The sequence below is a fragment of the Vidua chalybeata genome, chromosome 1 (assembly GCF_026979565.1).
Source record: "Vidua chalybeata isolate OUT-0048 chromosome 1, bVidCha1 merged haplotype, whole genome shotgun sequence".
In the NCBI taxonomy this organism is placed as follows: Eukaryota; Metazoa; Chordata; class Aves; order Passeriformes; family Viduidae; genus Vidua; species Vidua chalybeata.
In genome coordinates, this window is record NC_071530.1 from 106,728,560 (window position 1) to 106,751,274 (window position 22,715).

Genomic DNA, 22,715 nt, shown 5'->3' on the forward strand with positions numbered 1-22,715 from the left:
TGTATTGGAACAGAATACCTCCTGTACCTGTATTGGAACAGTGTACCTACTAATAATGTGTGCTGGGAAGCAAATGTCACTGCCCCGATCACCTGGGCAGGTGAAGTTTGTTTCAGGGTTTGCCCTTGCAATCATAAGATTCTGCAGTACAAACAAAGCCATTGTGAAGGAATAACCTGGTTCCTCTTGGGGTGTGGCTGAAGAGGTTACAGTCTCCAGCTGTGTCCTCTGAGCCCCTGCCAGAGGCCACCAAGGAACATTGCTTCTCAGGTGCCCTGTTTTACAGTTCAAATCCTTTGGTTTTGTATGTTGCCTGTGTTAAAAGGCCAGGCTGTAAGCAGGGGATGGTCTGTGCACCCACCCCTTCACCACAGAGGGGTGGAATGTGGCCAAAGCCTTTCTGCTTTCCGCAAGGTGCAGCATTAGGTTGTGTGATGGCATCAGGGCCTGAGACTGAAGGAAGAATTGCCCTTATCCTGTGCTGGGAAGAAATGTCTGGATTGGCTGCTAGTGAGGAAAACAGGTTTTGGCAAAAGCACTTGCTTAGAAGGGTTCTGCCTGTACTGGACATTAGGCAAGTCAGCAGCAGAAAGCAGGAGCAGGTTTCGTGGTAGTGTGGGGAGGGGGAAAAGGCAGCAGCTCATGGGAATGTGTGAATGCTGTGGGCAGATGCAAGATCTTGCACTTCACCTTAGCTAAACTTCCTGAAGCTTGTTTGGGCTCAGTCCTCAAGCCTGTTCAGGTCCCTTTGGATGGCATCTCTTCCCTCTGGTAAATTAACAGCACCACACTCAGCTTGGTGTCATGTGCAAACTTGCTGAGGGACAGCACTTGATCCTGCTGTCATTGAAGAGACAGTATAGGAGTCTTCTACAGACTTGTTACCAATAGTTTTGGTTCCAGTAAAGACCCTTGAGGGTCCACTTAATGCTGGTTTGTTTCCACTCTTCTAGCCACTTCCTTATCCATCAAACCCATATATCTCCAATGTTGGGATGGATTGCTGAAAACCTCATCGCTTGTCCACTAATGCAGTGACTCCATCAGCCATGGCCACTAGATCAGTCTGGTACTGTGCCCTTGGTGAAGCTGCAGCTCATATTGGCTGTCTTTAATGACCTCTCTGCCTTCCTTATGTTTTGATGTATCTTTCAGGATGATCTGTACCATGATCTTACCAGGCAGTAAGGCTGTAAGGTTGGTAGCTCCTACAGTCCTTATCACCTTTTTTAAAAACAAATGTGATACTCCATTTTCTCCAGTCACTGGGGCCCTTGCCTGACTGCTGTGACTTTTCAAATATGATGAGAGAGTGCCTGCATAATTGAAAAATTGTCATCTGAATGCCTGTGTTAAGGAAACATCTCTGTCCAACCATCCAGGAGGCACCTGGGCAGTGACACTCACAGCACCTGGGCTGGGAGCAAGGTTTCCTCTGGAGTCTCCCACCCACAGTGCCAGTATAGGATTTGGCACTGTGGGTGGGAGCTAACTGGATTGTACAGCTGCAAGGCAGTCGTTCCTTTCTGTGGCATTGCCCAATAGTGACAGGTTATAAATGGGCCTGACTTGGCTTGGGCTGGCAGGCAGAATAATGTTTCTTCAGAGAGGATTTAGCTCTAATGGCTTCAAAAAATGTCTCTCATAATTTCTGATGTCATTCAGAAAGCAGCTCAGTGCTGAGCTGTGGTGAAGTGAAAGACTTGCCTTCTCCTCTGCTACTGTGCTGGTTTTACAGAGAATGATCACCTTTCTCCTCTACTGTCACCTGCTCCTAATGATCCATTACAGGGTGTACCTTTCTGCAGTGAAACCAAGGTTGCTTCAACCAGTGAGGTTGTAGCATTATGTTGGGATGATGAACTGATTATGGATGTAGAGGTTCCATCTTTTATAGAGCAGTTTTCAAAGTAATTCCCTTTGTAGACTACAACCTTAGGTCCATCTGATGATGATTTATTTGGCATCCTGAGAAAACAGAATCTACAGCACAACTGGAATTAAACTGAGCAAGTTTGTCTTGTCAGGTAAGAAAGTTTGGGCATTCATGTCATCTTCCCATTTCCAGCTTCCAGTTCTACAGCTTAGTGGTAAATAAATGGAAGATCACCTCTTGTCAGTGCAATGCAGGGTTAGAGGTGACTTCTGAGAAACTACTGAACCAACACGGTCTGCCTGGCTCCATTGCTTGTGTTAGATTTCACTGCCATTTGGTCCAAGAAATGTGGCTCTGGCCAGGACTCTGTACCCCTGCAGGCAAAGAGGTAGGTAAGAATGATGGGAAAGTGTCCATGGATGCCAAATGATCTTGCTCAAAACCTATATTTTCTGAAGCAGGTGTTAGGGACCTAAGATGTAATCCATGTGCCCTGTGGCTAAGGAAAGGTGACTAGTTGGAGCCCTAGTTTTGATTCTCCTTGACTAAAAGATCATTTATTCCAGCAGTGACCTAAGTTTTTCCATTTAGGGAAAAAATGGTGGTGGGTTGCCTGTGGTGGCTGGACTTGATGAGTTTCTGCAGCCATCCTTCCACAAAGAGCAGGACAACTGGTGCCCATCTTTCTAGGTGAGGTTCACCAGCATCTCTTCCCTGTGGTGGCATGTGGCCAGCTCAGCCCTTGCCCAGCTGGAGAAATCCTCCAGCATGGAGCTGTCCTGCCCCCACTCTCCCTGGAACAGCAGAGCCTTTTGTAAAGGAGGGTTGTGCTTAGGTAGATTTCTAGATTAACAGTGGCTTTTTGTAAAAAACTTAAACTTTTAGGCAAGTTTGTCAAAGTTCAGTTTCAGAAATACCAGACAAAATAGCTTCTGCTCTGACAACATTTTATTTTCTAGGTTGCAGATGTTTGTCACCCACGTAACAAATGGTGTTTCTGTCCCAGATCCCTTCTGTATCATGCTTGCTTTCCCTAGGTCTAGATGTGTTGGTTTAAGACATAAAGATTTACAATATGACTGGAACTAACTGCTCCTGATTCCAACAATTGTTTCTGTCTTTTTAGCCTCAGTTGCCTGGGACATCTGCCACACTCTAATCTATGGACTTTCTATTGTCTAACTTAGTTGAGACAAGGTAAAAATTACCATGAAGCCTTTGTCCTGCTGGAGGTGGGGGTCCTTATTCCTGGGCAATGCTCAGCTTTTCCAGGGGAAAAGATTAACAGTAAAGGTCAGCTGTCACAAACACCTGGTCCAAATTATGTGATGCAAGAAAAATGAAGTTGGGAAATTCTCCACTTTTTGTTCTAGTGAGCTCTGATGTTCAAAACACCCAGGACTATAAACCTGTTTCTACCCATGCCGTGTTTGGACAGCCAGATGCCGGTGCAAGGAGGAGATCCACTACATTCCCTGATGAGAAATCAGCAAGCCCTGGTTCTAATTCTGCAGCTGAATGTGCAGATAAGCCATGCACAGCCAGTGTTTTCCCAGTTGCCATCTGGCTAATGTAACGTCTGCAAAGACCAGCTGGCAGTAGCACACAAGAGTAAGTGCCCCTGCAGAAAGTTACAGTACTGCAAGGACAGCTTACCATTACATCAGACCCCATGCACAGAGCAGGGTACTGAAGAACAGTGCTTGCTTCCTACATAGGAACATGCTACTGTTTGGGTTTTACTACTGGAAACTTAATTTATCCCTTTTCAAAATAAAATAGAGATGATTGGTTAAACTAGTTGTCCTATATAACACACCCACACTACCTTCCTCTGCTTGTTATTGTTTGCAAGTCCTGCTCTGATTTTAGTCTGAAAGAACCACATTTTTAACCTCATATTTATAAGCATCATTTTGCCTGTAGCGTGAACTTTTAGCATTTGTGTACTACTCAGAGTGAGGCAAAATACCCTCTCCCTGGAGTGAATTTAGGCAGCACCTAAAGTAGTTCTTCCACACTTGCCTGAGTTCATGTTAGTTTTTAAACTGGTAGAGAAGTGAGGCTGTTTGCACTTCAGGAAAGAGTCAGGATGGATGGAGTTTACATTGCAATAAATCAAATTATGTTAAGCAAATGCTCAAAATAAAGCACCAGCAATTAGAACTACATTCCCATGTTGAACATCCCCAGTGTTAGCTTTGTGTGAACTGTGCCCACTGCCACATCTGCTGGAGCTGTTCCAGTGAGGAGCCACCCAGCCTTTCACTGTGCTGACATGGTGTAGTCATGGGGGGCAGGCAGGAACTAAATGTTTTGCTTTCTTTGGCACTAAGCGTTCAGTTCTGTGTGACCTGCACTGGCCCAACCGCCAGGCTGCTTCTGCGGAACTCAGACTCACACCTGGAAGCTGCATAGCAGTCAAGACAGATTTCAAGAAGGTCTGGCCAGAGTAGAGGCTTCCTACAGATAGAACAGGTATTAAACTCCTGCATCTACTGGTCACTGTGAGAGCTGGCCCCTCACAGGAAAGGCTGCCAAGGAAAAAGCTTTCCCTTATCTATGCAAATATGTCTCAGCATCAGGACCTGAGTAATGTGAGAAGTGCCTAGAATAAAAATAGAAAGCATCTCATTGCCTTATTAACAGTTTCAGTAGTCCACTCAAAGCTCAAGCTGCAGGAAGCTCTGTTCCCCAGCCCTCCCCACCCCCTAGAAAGAGACTCCTCCTTGCTTAGGGAGAAGAGAGGTCCCTGGAGCACAGAGAAACATACCACCTTGTCCTCACTGCAGCAGGTTTTCGATGAGGCTTCCTCGGAAGGGGTCAGCACTGTTGAACACCACTCACTTTAGACTAGATGCAAGAAGTTTCGAAGCCTTTATTTAGTAGCAATTAAATTATTCAATTAACACTAACCTCCAGACAGCAGTTAAAATACTGTACAAAGAGCAGCTTGCCCTCTAGAAGCTCTGTACACAGTTCAGTATAAACAGACTAAGATTGAATGCACCCCACTGAAAAGGGGTAAAGCAGCTGTGTGCACAGGAGGCCTCACTGAGGTGCTGTACTACCTTTGAAATGCACAAGACTTCCTCGCAGGGAGTTTGCACAGTACAGACACAGTCCTGTCCCCCTGCCATGTTCCAGGTCATTCCTGGACTGATTAGGTTCTTGCAGTGGTGCTGGGCACCGGAACTTCTAGTGCATGAAACAGATTCTTTTAAAACCTGTTACTAGTGTGCAGTTCAAATCAAATCTGTAGATATTTAAATGGCTCTTAATTCCTTAAATCATAAGGTTGGTAGCAAAACAGGAGAGCAAAATTCAAAACACACTGCACAAAACATTGAATAAATAACCTCTGAGTAATGTTACCAGCTTAAACAACTGCAATACTGCTCCAGAGATGGGAACACTTCTGGAATCTCCTGAGCAGAGCTCAGGCTTCAAGGGAATTACTTTAGCAAAAGGAAAGTCACTTTATGAAAAATTACATCTTTACAGAAGTGACACCCTTTTCTTCATTTAAGAGCAGAATATTGCAATTACTTTGTGTGCTTTTTAAACATTCCCATGTCACAATAAATAAAACCAATTTTACTTGTGCCAATGTTATCTACAAAATAAAGTATTCACAGAACAGCTGAAGGTGTTCTGTTCCTCATACACCACAACCTAATATAGGTGTACTCAGGGCAGCTTGAAACCACAGCAACTTTGTCCATGCAGGACCCACCATCAGCCAGAAAAGTTATTCCCCTACCTTTAGGACTGCAGACCATGTACCACCAGATTTATTGCAGAGATGCTTAATATTCTGTTTGATAACGCGTCAGTATTTTCAGGAGATTAAGTAGAACAAGGGAAAACATTAAAACAGATTAAGACTTAGTTGTATCAGTCAGAGGCTCCTTACTGCATTTTAATAAATATCAGGCAAGTTAAAGTAGTTTCTGTCCCAGTAGTTGCCAGAGTAAAGCCAGTCCTGTGTACCAGTGTGGGGATTGGGGCCTTGGTGGAACCATCTGCAAGGAAACACACAGCATGTTAGTAAGCTATTAAGACTCACTTGTAAGAGTTCAGAACTGCTTTGCTGCATCTTCAACAGATGATATAAAATACACAACACAAAATAATTGTTGCAGGAGTCCTCTTGGTTTTAAATTTGTGAGTTTAAAATCATCATCAGTGACTACATTTCCCCATTTGCAACACTGCTTAAACATCTCTGAGATGGAATTACTGACACCAGAGTTTTGCCATTTGAAGCTGCCAAGATTACTGCGTTAGAAAGAACAGATACAGCTTTATTTCAAAGCAGTTTTGAAAAACCATTCTGGCATGCACAAGCAGTAATAGTTTTTACAAGACATGTAAACACCACAAGCACTGCAGTCCTGAAAACAAATATTCCTGGATCTAGACTACCCCTTATTTTTTTAAAGCCTTGTTTTGCAATGCACTTCATTATAGAATTGTAGAGTGACTGGGGTTGGAAAGCACCTTAAAAACCATCACCTTCTTTGACCTTTCTTTTCTGGTTAACATATCTTTAGAAGCCCTTTGTGTTTTTTTTTTTTTTTTTTTTTTTTTTTTTTTTTTTTTTTTGTTTTTTTTTTTTTTTTTTTGCATGCTTTGCCTTGGCCTTCCTTACCCCATCCCTATATAACTCATCTCTCTAGTCTTCCCAGGTGACTCGTCCTTGTTTCCACTGCCTGTGCATTTGCTTCCTTCCCTTTGGTTTGACCAGCAGGTAACTCGGAACAAGTGTGCCAGCTACCCTCAGTGAGCATGAAACATCATCCACAGGCTGCAGGAAGAGTTCTGGATTATTACAAGTTAACTATGTTGTGTTACACTGTTGACAGCAGGAGACTCAATCTGAATGCCCAGAAAGCTGATTCCATCTGCATGGAACACTTGCAAGCTTTTACTAAGCTTGTTATTAATAGAAACACTGATGTTGAGCACCTGCTTTCTTTCTTTTCTCCTCCTGCTTAATCTGGAGGCACCATACAGCACACAATGAATGCCACTTTCTGTTTGGCCCACTTTCTCAATCTTGTGCCTCAACAGCACACAGTACCAGACCTCAAGCATTTTAACTTCCTTCTGTAATTTGCCAAGCCACATTTATGGCACAAGCCAGCTTGGTAGAAGCTGTTGCTGTGGTAATGTGCTCCACAGCTTCCTTTCACCTCCTCACTGACCGCAGAAGCCAGTTGTTTCTTTGTGTGACTCACTATAGTGACCACACTCACTTAAGTAAATGATCTGTCTGCAAGGCAGCCTGTTTAACTCTGCTCCTCCTTTCTCCAGCACCATAATGTTTCAGAAGAGAAAAAGCACATTTGAACCAACTATGACGTGAACTCTTTAAAAGGCAAAAGCCTAAAGGCCACCAGTACTGCAGGGTTATGCTGTAAAGCAGGGCAGCTAACAGGCAAGTCTTGCTTGGCTCAAAGGACTTGAGAGAGCTGTGCTGGAAGAAATGCCTTGTGCTGCCTTCCCGGGAGTAACTGAATAGGTGAACACTCCAATGGTTTTCCTGCTGCCCTGGTTAGGTTAACTGAAGTCAACAGAAGTCATTCACCCCTGGTACTGTACACAGCTCACTCCTGCTTCACCTCCCACAGGAGGAGTCAGCTATTCCTAAATAAGAGGTGTATGGATCGGCTTAGGTGTGCAGTTCACTGGTGACAGCAGCTCATTCCAGAGCTAAAGCCAAACATTTGCTGTGAGACAGAGTTATAAGTACAGTGAGCTCACCTCTCAGATTAAGAAATTCTACTATCCCACAGCTCATTAGTGTGTCCTCAACACTTGTACAGGTCAGGACAGAGTGCCCCTCCTCCAGTGACCACCTACTTCAATAGGAAGGGAAAAGGCAATGGGAAGAACTAAGTCTGAGAGACATGTAAGATCTAAACCAGTCAGTGCTGTGGGGAAGATGGGACAGACTGCATCAAAATTAAGAGACCACTGCTGTATTTCAGAACTGAATTAAATATTTTTACTCAAGACTTAAGATTACCGGTCAGCATCTAAAATATTAAGTGTTCAACATCAATCACCTCTTGAGAATCCCAATTTCCAGCCTCAGGTGCTTAGGGCTACTTTTAAGCTACTTCAGGTACCTGGAAGAATACTGTGTAACTATCCCAGGTTTGAAAACACCTGGTGAGAGCTAGAAACACTCTGAATTCAGGAAAGGAAGCGAAAGGTGCAAGGCTGTCCAGCATGTAGAAGCTTTACAAAGATGTTATTCTCCATCAGTCTCTATGCAAACAAACCCAAACACTTCAGGAGAGCAGGCACAGGAAAAATACAAAGGCAGACATGTCCAAACCTGGGGTTTTGGGATGATGGGTGACTTCATTTCAAAAAAAAAAAAAAAAAAAAAGAAAAACGTAATTTATTTTTACAAACATTTTTAAAGATATTTAATCCCAAATGTTTGACACTATTAATAATAGAGAAGAGAGGAATCTTGCTTAAAGTTTAGCCCTACTGTTGCTTTTTCTGAGAAGATAATGCCAACTCACTACTATGCTTTTAAACAGACTTTGGTCAAACTAGATTCATTAGATCAGGTTTTCACAGTTTCTTCTCAGCTTGTGTGTAAGAGCTCCAGCCAACTCCTCACAGTTTAAAGAAAACCCCCCAAAAAATCCCTAACACTAGCAGGTCCTTTGTATGCTAGCTTTTCCCTTAGCTCCTCTTTTCTAGTTAGGGGTCCCCTCCATAAGAAGGCAGGGTCTTGGATAACTGGGTGATAAACTTTGAGAACACAGCATTGTCAGCACAGAGCCATGGGGCTGAGAAGTCAAGGGCAAGCTCACAAGGAGGGAGCATTTCCTCTTTCTCTTTATAATTTGAGGCAATTATAAATTAACCAGCAACAACAGTCCTTACAAGCAACCGTCAGAGGTAACATCTTTGTCATGTCAGAACCAAGAAGTACTCAGAGAAGACAATAGTTAGTGTTTGCATATGGGTGTGCAAGCAGTGAGGGAAGGAAACAAGAGCAAGCCTGGTGCTTCCCTCTGGAAGTGCTACATCCCGCTGGGACTGAGTCTGCAAACACAACAGTGGCACTGCAGACCTGATGCTGTCTGCTCTTCATGCTGACAAAACACTCACTGCATGTCACCAGTGGAGACTGCCACTTAACTTGAATGTTCAAAGCCTTTATGTAACTACACACACACAGAGGCAAGGGCACCAACCTCGTCTTCCAGTCTTCCTCTGACTTTGAACGATTTTTGCGGGCAGTCCTCTGTTTTTCTTCTAGCCTTTTCTTTTCTTCACTAGCCAGATCTTGAAGGAATAAAAATACACAAAAATACGGAAGATGTTAAAGCACAATATATAAAACAGGGACATTACTTCATCTGACCCAGAAAATAAATAACAGGCAGTAGTAAAAAACGTCCATTTAAAAAGCCTTCTACTGAACACTGAAGGTTACTGGTTTAGTCTAAGAGCAAAGCCAGGCCAACTGTGGCACAGATCAGCCAGTGGCATCCTAGTATTTAAGACTGAAATATATATTAATCCATGGCCTGAGGACCCTGGAAATGTGTCTACATGACAGCAAATGTGAGCTAAGGGACGTGGCATATGCAGAATTTATTTCAGTAGGGAAACTGAAGATACGATTAATTTATTTCAGAAATTGGGCTACCTGCTTCTTGTAGAGTTTTGGGTTAAGTTGCTACTAGCACCTAGGTTCCTCACCACCAGAGGTTTGGAATGTTTATTTCCAAATCACAAAGAATTGTCTCTCTGCAGTATCCCTTCATTTTTTTTGGTAACACACTAATGTAGCATCCCAAACAAGCAGAGCAGTTGCTTCTCCTTGCCAGAAAGGGTGATCAGAAGGTCTGAGGAGTAAGTCAGACTCAGAAGCAGATTAGATGAAAGTCAATCCCACTTTCCTGAATCCTCTAAAAGCATTTCATACACAAGTTTTCCAAGAATGATTCTCTTAACTATTTCTATCAGCCATTCCCTTTCAGCTACTAACCCACTGTGTATTACTAGCTGCTACAAACTTCACGCTGCTAGTGTATCATGAAGGAATATGGTCTGTTGCTAACAGTATAGTTATTTGCTCTTTACACAGACAAATTAATTACTGGGGATGCTCTGAACCAAATATATCCATCATCTTGGCCACATAACAGTTGTACAGGCAGGAGAGAGTGGTTGTGGGAATTCAGTGATCTGTTTTAGAAGCCTCAAAGAAATGGTTATCAGCTTCTGAGTAAAAAGAAGGAAAACTGCACAACTGCACTGTGTTACACCATGACACTGGTTTTTATTGCTAGATCTCAGACTACTTACCAAGTTACTTACAGTTTTTGCCCTCTTATACAGCTGAAAACAAATCAGGGTTTCATGACTTAACCCAATCAGTTAGCAAGCCAGAGAAAATGAGAGTCCCCATACTGTTAGTCTACAAGGCTCACCATCCTGCTTTAATATTAGTCTAAAAGCACACTACTCCTATTCACTGGAAGTCTCATCATGTATTTCTAATTCACTATTCTAGGACAGCAGAAGTGTTCAACTCCCAGTGAAGTATAATTTTGCATCAAGTGTATTTTTTGGCATTGCAGTTTCACTTCAATACTTTTGACTGCAATTCTCAGAACTGGCACAACAAAACACTTCCTCTGCATCAGATGGAAACAGACAAACTGAAAAGTTCACAAGTATTTCCTTAAGACTCTGCAGATATTGTTTGTCAACACCGCTTTGGTCACCAGTCTAAACCACAGCAGCAGATACAGGTCACTGAAGATTACCTCCATCCCAACCATCCCCTCTACGGGTGGGTGACACCAGAAGCTCAACACAGCCTGCAGAGGGTTAAAGAGTTACTGCCTGGCATCATGGAGGAATGCATGGGGGACTACTTCCTCTAGCTGTTCATCTAAGAACTTTTTCTCTAGTCCCTCAGGTTTAAGAAAAAATAAAACCACCTTTGCCCATAACTGAAGTTACCTATTTCTCCATTTTCCATAGCTCTGATATCTGGTCGTAGCCGGCAGTCAGTTTTGGGAATGACACTCTCCATTTCTTTGTCCAACTCATTCAAAGCCATAGCAAAGCTTGTAAAATTATACATCTGAAATTCAGAGAAAAGGAAGAAAGGTGATTTTACAACACCTCTAGGTACTCTGTTAATACAAAAGGAAACTGCTGTCTAAAAACAAACATCCAAATGCTTTTGTATTACTTAATCAGTCAATATAGGATTGCTCAAGATACCAGCAAATCTGCACTGTCAGGCAGTGTAGGTGATCCTTGCTGTTTCTGTTTAAGGAGGCCAGCATCCAATTACTCAGTGCACTATTTCTCTTATCTTCTTTTTCCAGTCCTACTGGTATTTTCTCTATCTCTGTAGAGAGATTTCCCCCTTGATTAATGCATCTTTTCTGTACCAATTCTTTGTCTTCTCAGCTGAACATAATACCCTTGTTTTCTGCCTAGTGGTTCTCCAGCTTTGCAGCCCTTCACACACCAACTTGTGCCATGCAGGTCTGTCCTTGGAAATGTCTGGCCTCTAATAACACCCTTCAGTGTGATTTCTTACAAGGCTGGTGCCTCAGTGGGGGAAACAGGGTGGACAGAAGAAGTGGGGAAAGGCCTCATGCCACTATCTACATGAAGCATCCCATTTTCCAGAGAAATTCCACAAATCCTAAACTGATCCCTGTGGCAGTTATACTACCAACCCCACATTAGAAAGCTACAGTTGTGGTGGGGAGGCTTGTTGCAATAAACAGGCAAATTTAGACTTGCTAATGACAAAGACAACAAATGGATGTGCTTTGTGTAAACCATACAGAGTAACAGGATAGCACACACTTTAAATAAGGAGAAGCATAGCTGACCTGTGCTGAATTTGGAGGTCTTGGAGTTATCTTCCATAGCAAAACACTTCCAGGAATAACATACACACTCTCAGAGTCAGGCAACGGCATCTCATCTGATTCCTCAGTATTGCCCACCTAAAGGCAGCACAGAAAGAAAAAAGCGGTTCTTTGAAGTCATGAACCATTTACAACCGATCATTCCAATACTGGAACTTACAGAAAATTATTTCCTTGACTAAAGCTGAGTAATTTCAGCAAAGAAACTTCTTGTCAAGGATTGAGGCATTAACATAGCACACATACTCCCAATTCCCTCCCAATGGAACACTATCAACAGTTTCTTGCATCAACATCTTTGTAGATGTAAGCTGGATGTTCAAGTGCTAAGAAATGTCAATTTTTCCAACTCAACAATGTCCTGTTTCCTCAAGTACAAGCATTTTCATGCCTGATACTTAACTCCACTACTGCATCATTAAAGGTGAAGAATGGAAGCCACATTCCTCATCCTTCCACAACAAAGGAACGCCAGCACATAATGCAGATGCTGCCCAGTTTGTACACAACAAAAAGCCCTTTCTACTGCTCTGTTCCTTTGTGTTAACCAGTGCACCTCTGAAGTGGCAAACTGCAAATGTGAAATTAATATCCTAAACTAGCTACAGCTTCTGGAAAGGGTATGAAGGGTGACACATGCAACCTTGAGGCAGCTGTAGCCACAGGACTGTGAAATGTTTTTCCCAGGAAGTAAAAAACTCCACAGAGGGTTACTGGGGCAGGAGAGTAACTGGTGATCACAGTGTAGGTATGACCTGAACTAGATCAAAACCATTTCCCTTCTTACACACAGCTTTAAAGCAGCTGGGCTCTGATGCTGCTGACATTAATTCCACCACAGAAGCGGATGCTGGAAGATTGAACTAAAGCCATGCTGGACAATGAATAAGGCTCTCCCAAGAATTGGTGTCACAATCACAGCTAAAAACAGCAGCACGTTTCAGAGATCACTGGAGATTAAAGCCGAACTTAAAGGCAACTAATGTTTTAAATACTTTGGCTATAGGCCAGCAGCTTTAAACCTGCTGCTAATAAGCTTTGCTCTCCCATGGTTGCATCAGATGATACTGAAAACATCCAGTACCCAACATGCACTCAGTTGTCCTCTGAGATGATTCACGTGTTACGCTTCCAAGAAAATCAGAAATAGTAGAAAGGATTCTGCTTCACTGAGGAGCCCTTCACCATGCTTTTAATAATGAACAGTCAGCAGAACAATGTGCAGACCAGGTTCAGCTCCTCAGCTCTTAGGAAGACAAACAGGGCTTTTAGTTGGCTGTATCTGAACTGTGCTGGCAACCCGTCATTCTGTTCTTTAAATGATCCTGATCAATCCTTCAGAAATTGAGAATTTGAAGCAGAACACAGCAGAAAATTATCCTTGTATCAAAACAAAGTCAATTCAATATCAGACTGTCAAACTCCAATCCTTTTATAGAAAGGCTACAATACAATGCAATTTCTGCCTTGTTGGATACAAGACTTTAAGATAGCGTAAGAATTACAGAGGAATAGGTAAAATGTGGATTTTCATGTGCTCTTGCCACAATGATCCGTATTTTATGCTCAGTGCTACTCAAGTATTCAGTATATTGCTGTGAGGATATTTAACAGACCTGCAAAAGCAAGGTCTGCAAGACCTGCAAAAGCAATAAATGACGTGTCTGTAAATGAGGCACGTGTGAGGGCAGTTGCTGTTGCCTACATTATTCTCTTCCATGCATTTGCATTGAAAATTCTGCACAAAATGCTTCATCTTGATTAAAAAAAGACTCCATTCAGAGCAGAACCATCCTGGTCTAGCTGTGGGTCTACTATAACTCTTCTGACATTAGTAAAATATCATCTTTGCATACATGAAGGCTTGTCTAGTTCCCTGAAAAATTATTTTCCCTTAAGTTTTATTCCTATAAAAATGAAAGGGATTCAGGGGAAAATCTGGAGCAAGTTGCAAAAGGACTCTCATCCGAGCAGGTTCCCTCAAGGAAGGCAGAAGCATTTCTTGACTGGTAGCAATGTAGCACTAAGTAGTAGAAGTAGTATCTGGAAAACAACTACATAAATCTGAAAATTCTAATGAGAAGTTTAAAAAGCCATGTACTTTCATGCCCGAATGAATCCTTCACTACCATGGAGGGACAAACCACATCCAGACATTATACGCAAGACTTGGCTCACCTAAATGCCCCAGAAACATAGACTATACCAATTCCTTAGACACAAGGGGCAGTGGGAGTACATATTCAGCACAGACTACCTGGTTCATACCTAGCCTAGTTCATACAAAGCCTTCAGTTTTCTACCTAGAAAGAGTTCTGTTAATTAAGTAGGAAAAGCATTTTCCTAGAGTCAGAGCAACACTGCAGCTTGAGCTTTATGCAACAGGATGCTGCATTTCAAAGCGAAAAGCAATGATCATCTTGAGCATTGTTGGAAAATGCAATCAGGCAGCTGAACAAAGACACAGGGTGTGTTTTTCTTTATTCCTTCTCCCTAGAGTTCTCCAGGTCAGACTCCCAGAGAAGCAGCAATCCCCAGTGCTTTACCACTCTCCTGATGACAAACACTGGAGCAAGCTCAGATACAGCAACAATCTGAACCTGTACAGGCACAAGTGCTGTCAGAGTTCTCCATCTCTTTTCTTCATAAGTTTCTTCAAAAACTATCAACACCCAAACAAAAAACAAACAAACAACCAACAAAAAAAAAAAAAAAACTGGCTGCAGTAACCAAAGGGGAATAATCTCTGTTTAAACTACTATCCAAGTGACTGTACTTCACCAGGTTGTATGTTGTCACCATCACCATTCATCCTAAACAAAAAGCTTACGGCTGACCAAAAGTTTGGAACAATTATGAGTGAAGTTTTTTCACAAGAGAAAAAAAAAAAATCAATTGTGAAGAAAAATAAAAAATTGCCAGCACTTCTACAGTTGTGAAAATGTAACAGAAAGCAATAAAAAATCCTTGTAAAAGCTGGGAAATATGATCTTCTATCAAGTTAAGAAATTAATCTGTCCTGCTTCTAAGAATCAAAATCCTCCCACTAGAATATGTTATCATACATGATCAGAAATGGCCCAACTAATGCATATGTTATTTCCTCCATGTAACTCTGGAGGAAGAGGCAGATAATGAACTAGACAGTATTTAGATCACACTAAGTTTTGGGAAGTTTGAATACAAATTCAAGAGGAACAAAAAAGCATTTTGTCCCTTAATATTGGTACTCATCCAATCTGTTTTGTATCCTACCAGGAAAGAGAAGATAAGTGAAGGAAATCGTAATGTTCTTAAATGCTACTAAAATATTTAGCTGTCTTATCATGCTTTTGAGATCCCAACTCTTTACATGATTAATACCTGTTTACTGCTTTTCTTCTCTTCTGTATTTTTCTTGTCATTTTTCTTGTAAGCTTCAAATGTAGCTGGGTCAACACTGTACAAACACTCAGTCCACTTCCCATACAATGCACAGAGTTTCTTTTTGCTGTCAAAAAAAGGAGATTAAGTTTACAAAGGAGCTTAAAGAGATTTATTTCCCCATTTCTGACAAAAATATGTGAAAGAAGAACTTTTGAGGACAACTTTAAAACTCCATTACTGGTATTGCAGAATTCATAACCCTGCTGTTGCAGGTTCATGCCCTTGATAGACTCTGTTAAAGGCATTCAGTTCTACAGCTCCCCGCAGAACCAAGGGCAGTCATTTGTTTCCCATTTAGAATTTAGCTGTTACCTTTTGTCCTGAATGTAGCCTTCAACTTTGTGCAGCTCCTTCCCAAAGAGGCCGCAGGGCTTGAAGCTTAGTACACATTTCTCACCAGTTCTAAAGGCAGAACAAGAGAGCACTAATTACTTCCAAATGATTTTCCTTTTCAAACTTGCCAGAAGTGAAAGTGCTCACACTCTTAACTTACTTATGGTTAGTTATTTCCACATTTCCATACTGCTCAATCCAAAGTTTGCCCACAATAATGTTATGAACACAGCATGTAGGATTTGTCCATGTGTAGGCTTCATTGTGCCTAAGGGAAGGGAATAAAAATTAAAATACTGTGTCTGTGTACAGGATGTCTGTTCTTCAATAAGCCATCATCATCCCAAGTCTTGAAATGGGCATGGCAGAAAGTCAATAAACCCAAGAAGTTTATTAACCTATTGCTACTGGTTTTACCAGTTCCTTAAAACAGTCAAGTTGGTGCAGGCACTGTTAGCATGGAAAGATATGAGGAAAGCCAACAGGACTCAGGCATGCTGGCTTTAGCAGAGCTGATGTCCAGGCACTTGGAGAACATCCAGGCCCAGGTCCCCACTGGTGCTATTAGCAGCATTCAGCATGTATGGGGAAACAATGGTAGCTCTTTTCATCTTTCCATCCCCTCTCCCCACTAAGCGATCTGCCCTCAGGCTTTGGGATGTGGGTGTTGGACACCTCCGTTCCTAAGCCCAAGACTCTAATGCACTCTAATTATCAAGGATTACGCACTGTACCCCTTCAATTATTACTGATTCACTTACTCAAGAAGCTCCAACGTCATCGTGCCTTTTGGTTCTGCTTCCACACTCTTGCCCCAGAATTTGAGTTTAGGATAAATTGATCCATGAAACACAAAATCATTATTTAAGCCTTCAGCATAGAAAGCACTTATTGGTGGATGATGGCTGACTTGCTCTGAGAGAAGTCTAAATCCAAGATCATCTCTGCAAAATAAAGATAACCAAATCATGTATCTATGTATCAAGTGTAGTGAAGTTGCAGTTGTTTTTCCTGAGGTGAAAGAGATAGTTGGACCCATGCATAGTTGCTGTGCTCAGTGCAAGACATAGTTAAAAGCCTAGGCTAAACTGAAAAGATCAACTAAAACATAGAACATCCTCATTTTAAATAACTAAGGACTTAATATAAAAAAGGAACAAGAACTACCAGATCTGATAAGTCAATATAGTTACTTTTGATACTTATCTCTTTCTTAAATCTTCACCTAAACACAGGCCAAAATATTAACTGAAAAAAAAAATCTGCCTTAGGTACACCTACACCTTAATAGACTCATGTTGCTTATTAGGTACTCTGAACACTCCTGTACACTCTCCTTATGTACCATGCACATTTTTCATTCATAAGGTTTCAGGGAAAAAATAAACTTTGTAGATAAAACTTGCTTTTAAACCTGGAAAATTTCATTTGTCTGCTCCGAATTGAAAAGTTAAGCAGTTTCTCTTCATTGAAAGGTGAATTGGTGAACATCAACACACACATTGCATGCATCTGCAGCAGCTGCTAGGAGAATGGCCAAAAGCTGATTAGCTGAAGTGCAGTCTGCAAGCCAGCTAACAAATCTAATGAAACATCTCTGCCACAGAATACCACCCTCCAGTGCAGCTCTGTTCATTACCTGATCAGTTCATAGGTCTCTCCAAGCAATGGGTTGAATGGCTTCCCAGTACGTTCCCACTGCGAGGCTACAGCAGACACAGCAAATGCAGCAACACACTGCTCAGAAGAGTAAGATCACGCAGTTAATCAACAGTAGCCATAGTGTTACAGAATATCAAAATATTTTCCTAGACAGGTCTCCTGGTTTCTGCTGGGATAGAGCTGATTTTCTCCCTAGTAGCTGGTAGAGTGCTGTTTTGGATTTAGAATGAGAATAATACTGATAACTCACTGATGTTTTAGTTGTTGCTAAGCAATGTCTAGCAACAAAGTCAAGGACTTTTCAACTTATTATACCACCCCACCAGGCTGGGGGGAACAAGAAATTGTGAGGGGACACAGCTGGGAGAACTGACACATTGACCAAGGGGATATTCCATGCCATATGACATCATGTTCAGTATGTAAATAACCTAGAGGGGAAAGAAACCTGGCTGGGGGCTACTGCTGCTTGGAAACTGCCTGGGCATTTGTCAGTGGGCAGTGAGTGACTGCACTGTGAATCACTTGTTTTGTATATTCAAATTATTATTTCTTCTCTTCCCCCCCTCCCCCTCCCCCTCCCCCAGTTCTATTCCCCATCCCATAGAGGAGGTGGGGGGAATTAGGGTGAGCAAGTGGCTGTCTAGTATTGAAGCTGCCTGCGGGCTTAAACTGTGACAGTTCTGGTTCTGTACAAACTTCCACCACATGGGTCACATACACATGACTTACTGTGCATCTCTGGATAGCTGCTTGTTGTCCAGGTCATCATAAATCACTTCCAGCAGGGCTACTTCCCTCAGGTACTGATACCTTTCTCCAAGATGCTCCACTTGTCTGGGTAACATATAACATTGGCCTTGAAGGAATATCATTCCTTCACACCTGACATGAGTCACCTCCACAGTGACTTGTGTCACTTTTCCAATCCCTCTGTCACTGTCTCTGTTCCTAAAAAGGGATCCTACCTGATTAGCTTCCTTATCCTTCAGTTCCAGACTACTGGCTCTGTTATTACCCCAGCATTGGAGTAGGCTGGTGACAACGTGTTCACCTGGATGACAGCCAAAATCTTTTTGTGCATCTCGCAGCTCACTCAGGGACAGGTATTGGGTGGGTACTGCCTCATGTATGAATTCTTCACCTTCCTCCTTCCCTATCAGCAGCTACCTCTCCTCTTTCTCCTGTTCTCTCATTTCAGCCCTGCTTCAGACTAGCCTGCCTTATCTACATCTTTCTCCTGCTCCTTCTTGGAAGAAACTCCCTCATCCTTACTAAATGAGCTGACTTTTGCTTCCAACACTTCCTCTTGTGTATAGGCGTGACTGACACCAGCACAGGTTGGTTCTTAGGTTCAGCAGCAGTGCCAGACACAGGAGCTGGAGTAGGTCCAGTGCCTCTTTTTTTATTGTCAGATCTGGAGGTGTTCTCTTCCCCTTGAGGGTACTGAACAGTGTTGAGCAGGGCTCATTAGGCCTGGGCCAGGCCCCAGCACCTTGCAGTGATTTGTGTCACTCTAGAATTGCAAGGGTGACAGCATACTTTTTCCAAGCATTTTATTCATTTTTCAGGATTCTGCACTTGCTTAGGAGTGAAATTTCAAAACACTGGAGAAGCCCACTGCTTCCCACTGCTTACCCATACTATCCCACACACACACTCACAGCCCTGGGGCAGATCTCTGGGTGGTATCCACAAATAGTTGTTTAACTGTAAACAAGACCTGAAAGACATGAATGAGATGCAGCAAAGGAACAAGTGGATTTGATATCCTGATGATATTCGAAATTCTAAAGAGCTAATTAGCCTGGAGGAGAAGGGGATGATGGAAGAAGGTATCTCCTATGTGGATTGGCTGTCTGATGAGAAAAGGGAAAAGGTGTAACTATGAATGGTTTCCTACAGATGGCTCCCAAGGTGTGGAAATGCTGGCAATGCTGAGTACAAGTACCAGCTCAGAGGCACCAGGAATTCTATCCTATCATAAGACAGTGTTACAAAGTACAACAAAATGTTAACCTTAACCCAGCCCCCAGAGGTGATAAACAGCACAGCAGGGAGCATATACTGCAAGTTAGATGTTGCATAACGCAGCTCCAGGAATATTCACAGCCGCAAATAAATCAACATTGTAACCAGAGACTATCAAACTAATATCATAAATGCTTATAATGAATTTGCTTTATTATGCTCTGGTCACATCCGTTGTTATCACAACCCTTCAAGCTCTGCTCCTTGTGGGGTGCCATGAAGGACTGCTGTGGTTTAACCCAGTAGGATAAACACCACACATTTGCTCACTCACCCCTCTCCCCAACCCAAATGGGATGGGGGATAGACTGGGGGGATAAAAAAGGTGAAATCAGTGCGTTGAGATAAAGGTACCTTAATAGGGCAGAAAAGCAAGGGAAAATAATAATGATAAAAGAATCATAATCTTCACAAGTAATGCAGAGCACAATGGCTCACCACCCAGGGACTGATGCCCCATCAGACCCTGAGCAGCAGCTCCCCAGACAACTTTTCCCTTAGTTTATGTACTAAGCTTGACACCATATGGTATGGAATATCTCTCTGGACAGTTGGGTCCAGCTGTCCCAGCTCTGCCACCCCCCCAGCCTCCTTACTGGTGGGGTGGCACACAAGGAGCAAAGAGTCTTTAAATTACTGTAAACACAGCTTAGGCACAACTAAAACATCGGTGTGTTACCAGCATTATTCTCATTCTAAATCCAAAATACAGCACCATACCAGCTTCTAGGAAGAAACGGAACTCCATCCCTGTGAAAACCAGGACAATAAACAAAACTAGTAAATGAATAAGAGAACTCAACATGCAGCAAGTTACAGGAGTTCCTCCTACAATGAGACCACCTATAAAGAAGAAAGATCCCACAACCTTCACCAAGAGCTCGCATGAACTAGCAAAGCCAACGCACCTGCATTCGCTCGGTCGCGCTGGAAAGTGAGCTGGCTTTGTGGATGAGGTACGTGTGCTCCATGTACTCCGTGAGTCGCTGGAGGAAGCTCAGGGGCTCGTTGAATATAACTGGCATTGTGATCTTCGACAGCTCCTGATGCACAAATGAAATTCGTGTTACAAGATGAATGATCAGATACACTGACCCGCAGTAACCCAGGTGTAATTGGCTTATTACGAAAATAAATGATGCTTAGTGCTAATGCAATGTGCTTGACTTGGCTCTGCTAATACTGAAAGGACAAAACCCTTATGAGCTCGATAAGCAGAGCTGTGCTGGCACTAAGGCTACTTTTAAAACAAAAAGAAAACCAAACAGCAAACTTCCTATCAGTGAATGCATTAAGAAGGTGAGATGAAACAATGGAAAGAAGTATTAAGGACCCTTTGAAAGACTAAGTTATTTATTATTCTATAAATAGATACAGACCATCTAATTACTTAAACATATTATCCTTTTTTGGAGGCAGGTGGGCAAGTAGGGGGAAGAGAATGAGAAAGGGCAAGGAAACATGGTGATACAAGGGCAAAAAGAGGGATTTTGTATTCTGAAGAAGAAAGGGAGTTTGTAACAGGAATAAGAATTTATTCCTAAGCCCTACAGTTTGAATGGTGTTTGTTCTCTCTCTCCATTTCTAAAAAGCATGCCCTCTGAATGCATAACACAGCAATGGTTTAAACTGCCTGCAGCAGCAAATTAAAAGGGTGTAAATATGACTGCTGGCCAAGGGTGAGACAAACAGCATCGTCCTGAGCCATAACAGCAGCACCTGGCACCAGGAGCCTTGGCAGATGCTTTGGTACAAGTTCTGCTGCCCCCCACAACTACAACTTCTCTGCAGCAATTGCTGCAAAGCAGAATTAAGACCCTTTTTTTCCTGCACATACCTTATGCAAGGCAGGCTTTCAATCTGTTCTTTGTATTTTGTAATACTTTTCCACTAAAGACACTGGGAGAAGCCTCAGACACTTCACATCAACTCGGGAGACTTGGAGCTGCTGACGCAGGCATTCCCCAGCATTTCCAACACCTCATTGCTTGATGCTGCTCCTAACTACACCAAGGGGAGGAGGAGAAAACAACAGCAACTAAACCCACAAACTTTCCCTTCTGTAGACTACCATTAGAGACTGACAGAGGTTTATCAGCAGCAAGTGTTTTCAGCCTATTGTAGGATCTAATGGAGAGAAGAGCTCTTTTCAATTCGCACCTAGCTGAAAGCAGATTAGGTGCCAAGGAGCTAACTCTGATCTGGCCACCGTCTGGTCAGTAACACCATGGAAGGGGGAAGACTCAGATACTAAGGGGAAGAGACAAAAGCAAAATGAAAGTGGTTGTTTTGCTGGGGTTGTTTTGGTTTTTTCCACAGTCAAAATTAATTTTAAAAAACCCCCACTAAGTACTTAAAGGTTTCAAGTCAAGACACTTTTACTGAAAGAATATTGCTCTGACCAAGTCCTACCTTCTTAAGTTGTGAAAGCAAATAAAGCATAAGCAGAAAATTAAAAAAAAACCAAACAAACCAACCCCATAAACAAATGAAAAAAAACACACACAAAAGACCTCTTCTCCCAAACAAGTTTTCATTTGGGCCTCCAATAAAACAATAATTCCCCATTTTTTATCATAGCTTTCTGATTACCTACCATGCCAATGCATTTTCTTAAGATACTCCAGATACTGAAGTCATTTCTGGAAAACATTGGAGATGGTAAGCTTGTTCTGTGGAAAGAAAGAAGGGAAAAAAGCAGAAGTAAGAAAAGTTTTCCAATACTAACCATGACTAAGAAAAGCAAATGCTCATTTATGAAAGTAACAGTTTCCCAATTTTTAAATTAAAACCCCAAGGGGAATGATAGTGCTACTTTGAAGCACTTGAACAGTTTTACCTGCATAGAAACATGAATTTCTCCAAAACCAGAACCATAAATTTTGCATAACACCAGAGGAAGAGAATGCCTACAGCAGTCATCAGAACAGCTTTCACAATGGCACCACTAAGATATTTAGGTGTGTCTTTGTGAGCAAATGGAAGTTAACTGAATAGGTGCGCAAGTATGTTCACTATATCTGAACAGGGTTAAAACAGTGTGGTTGTTTTGGGGTTTTTCTGCTAGCCACCTTTATACTGACAATGAAGTGCCACGACATTTATGGCCTGTATTAAAACCAGCCCTCAGGGACAACAGAAAAAAGCATCATCATTAAAGAAGAGCAAACAGAGCAGCATGTTCTACAAGGGGCTGACATTTCCCAAAACAAGTCATAAGCATACTTTCAAGGACCAGCATTTAGGCTGAGAACACAGCATGCATTTCTCAGCCTTAAGGGAAATCAAGCAGTTTTCTTACTGCTACTGACCAGCTCAACTGTCAATCCAATTTACTTCTAGAAAAGCATAAATATTGGTCAAAGTCCTTTGTCCACAACACAAATCCATTTTTGGATCACGGTGCCCACCGCCAGTGAGCAAAATTCACAATTTTTCTGTTC

At 42.2% G+C, this 22,715-nt stretch overlaps 1 protein-coding gene and 1 long non-coding RNA gene across 5 annotated transcripts in view; one reads left to right on the top strand and one right to left on the bottom strand.

Moving 5' to 3' along the window:
* Positions 1 to 4,734: 4,734 nt before the first annotated feature.
* The window catches only part of OSBPL1A (oxysterol binding protein like 1A), a 76,074-nt gene continuing 58,093 nt past the window's right edge, over positions 4,735 to 22,715 (bottom strand). For 3 of the 4 annotated variants that reach the window (XM_053962484.1, XM_053962499.1, XM_053962491.1), the window contains exons 19-30: positions 21,869 to 21,944; positions 20,181 to 20,315; positions 17,219 to 17,316; positions 16,341 to 16,523; positions 15,740 to 15,847; positions 15,559 to 15,648; positions 15,184 to 15,310; positions 11,782 to 11,898; positions 10,889 to 11,012; positions 9,106 to 9,196; positions 8,226 to 8,249; positions 4,735 to 5,901 (exon numbers count right to left, since the gene is read on the bottom strand). In XM_053962484.1, coding sequence (XP_053818459.1) covers positions 5,799 to 5,901; positions 8,226 to 8,249; positions 9,106 to 9,196; positions 10,889 to 11,012; positions 11,782 to 11,898; positions 15,184 to 15,310; positions 15,559 to 15,648; positions 15,740 to 15,847; positions 16,341 to 16,523; positions 17,219 to 17,316; positions 20,181 to 20,315; positions 21,869 to 21,944 — 1,276 coding nt within the window. In that variant the 3' untranslated portion in view covers positions 4,735 to 5,798. The remainder of the gene's footprint in view (positions 5,902 to 8,225; positions 8,250 to 9,105; positions 9,197 to 10,888; positions 11,013 to 11,781; positions 11,899 to 15,183; positions 15,311 to 15,558; positions 15,649 to 15,739; positions 15,848 to 16,340; positions 16,524 to 17,218; positions 17,317 to 20,180; positions 20,316 to 21,868; positions 21,945 to 22,715) is intronic. The other variant, XM_053962507.1, reaches the window with a different exon arrangement.
* On the top strand, positions 17,762 to 20,170 carry LOC128798738 (uncharacterized). The gene is made up of 3 exons (XR_008434524.1): positions 17,762 to 18,044; positions 18,234 to 18,354; positions 19,985 to 20,170. It is a non-coding gene; the product is annotated as an uncharacterized LOC128798738 (long non-coding RNA).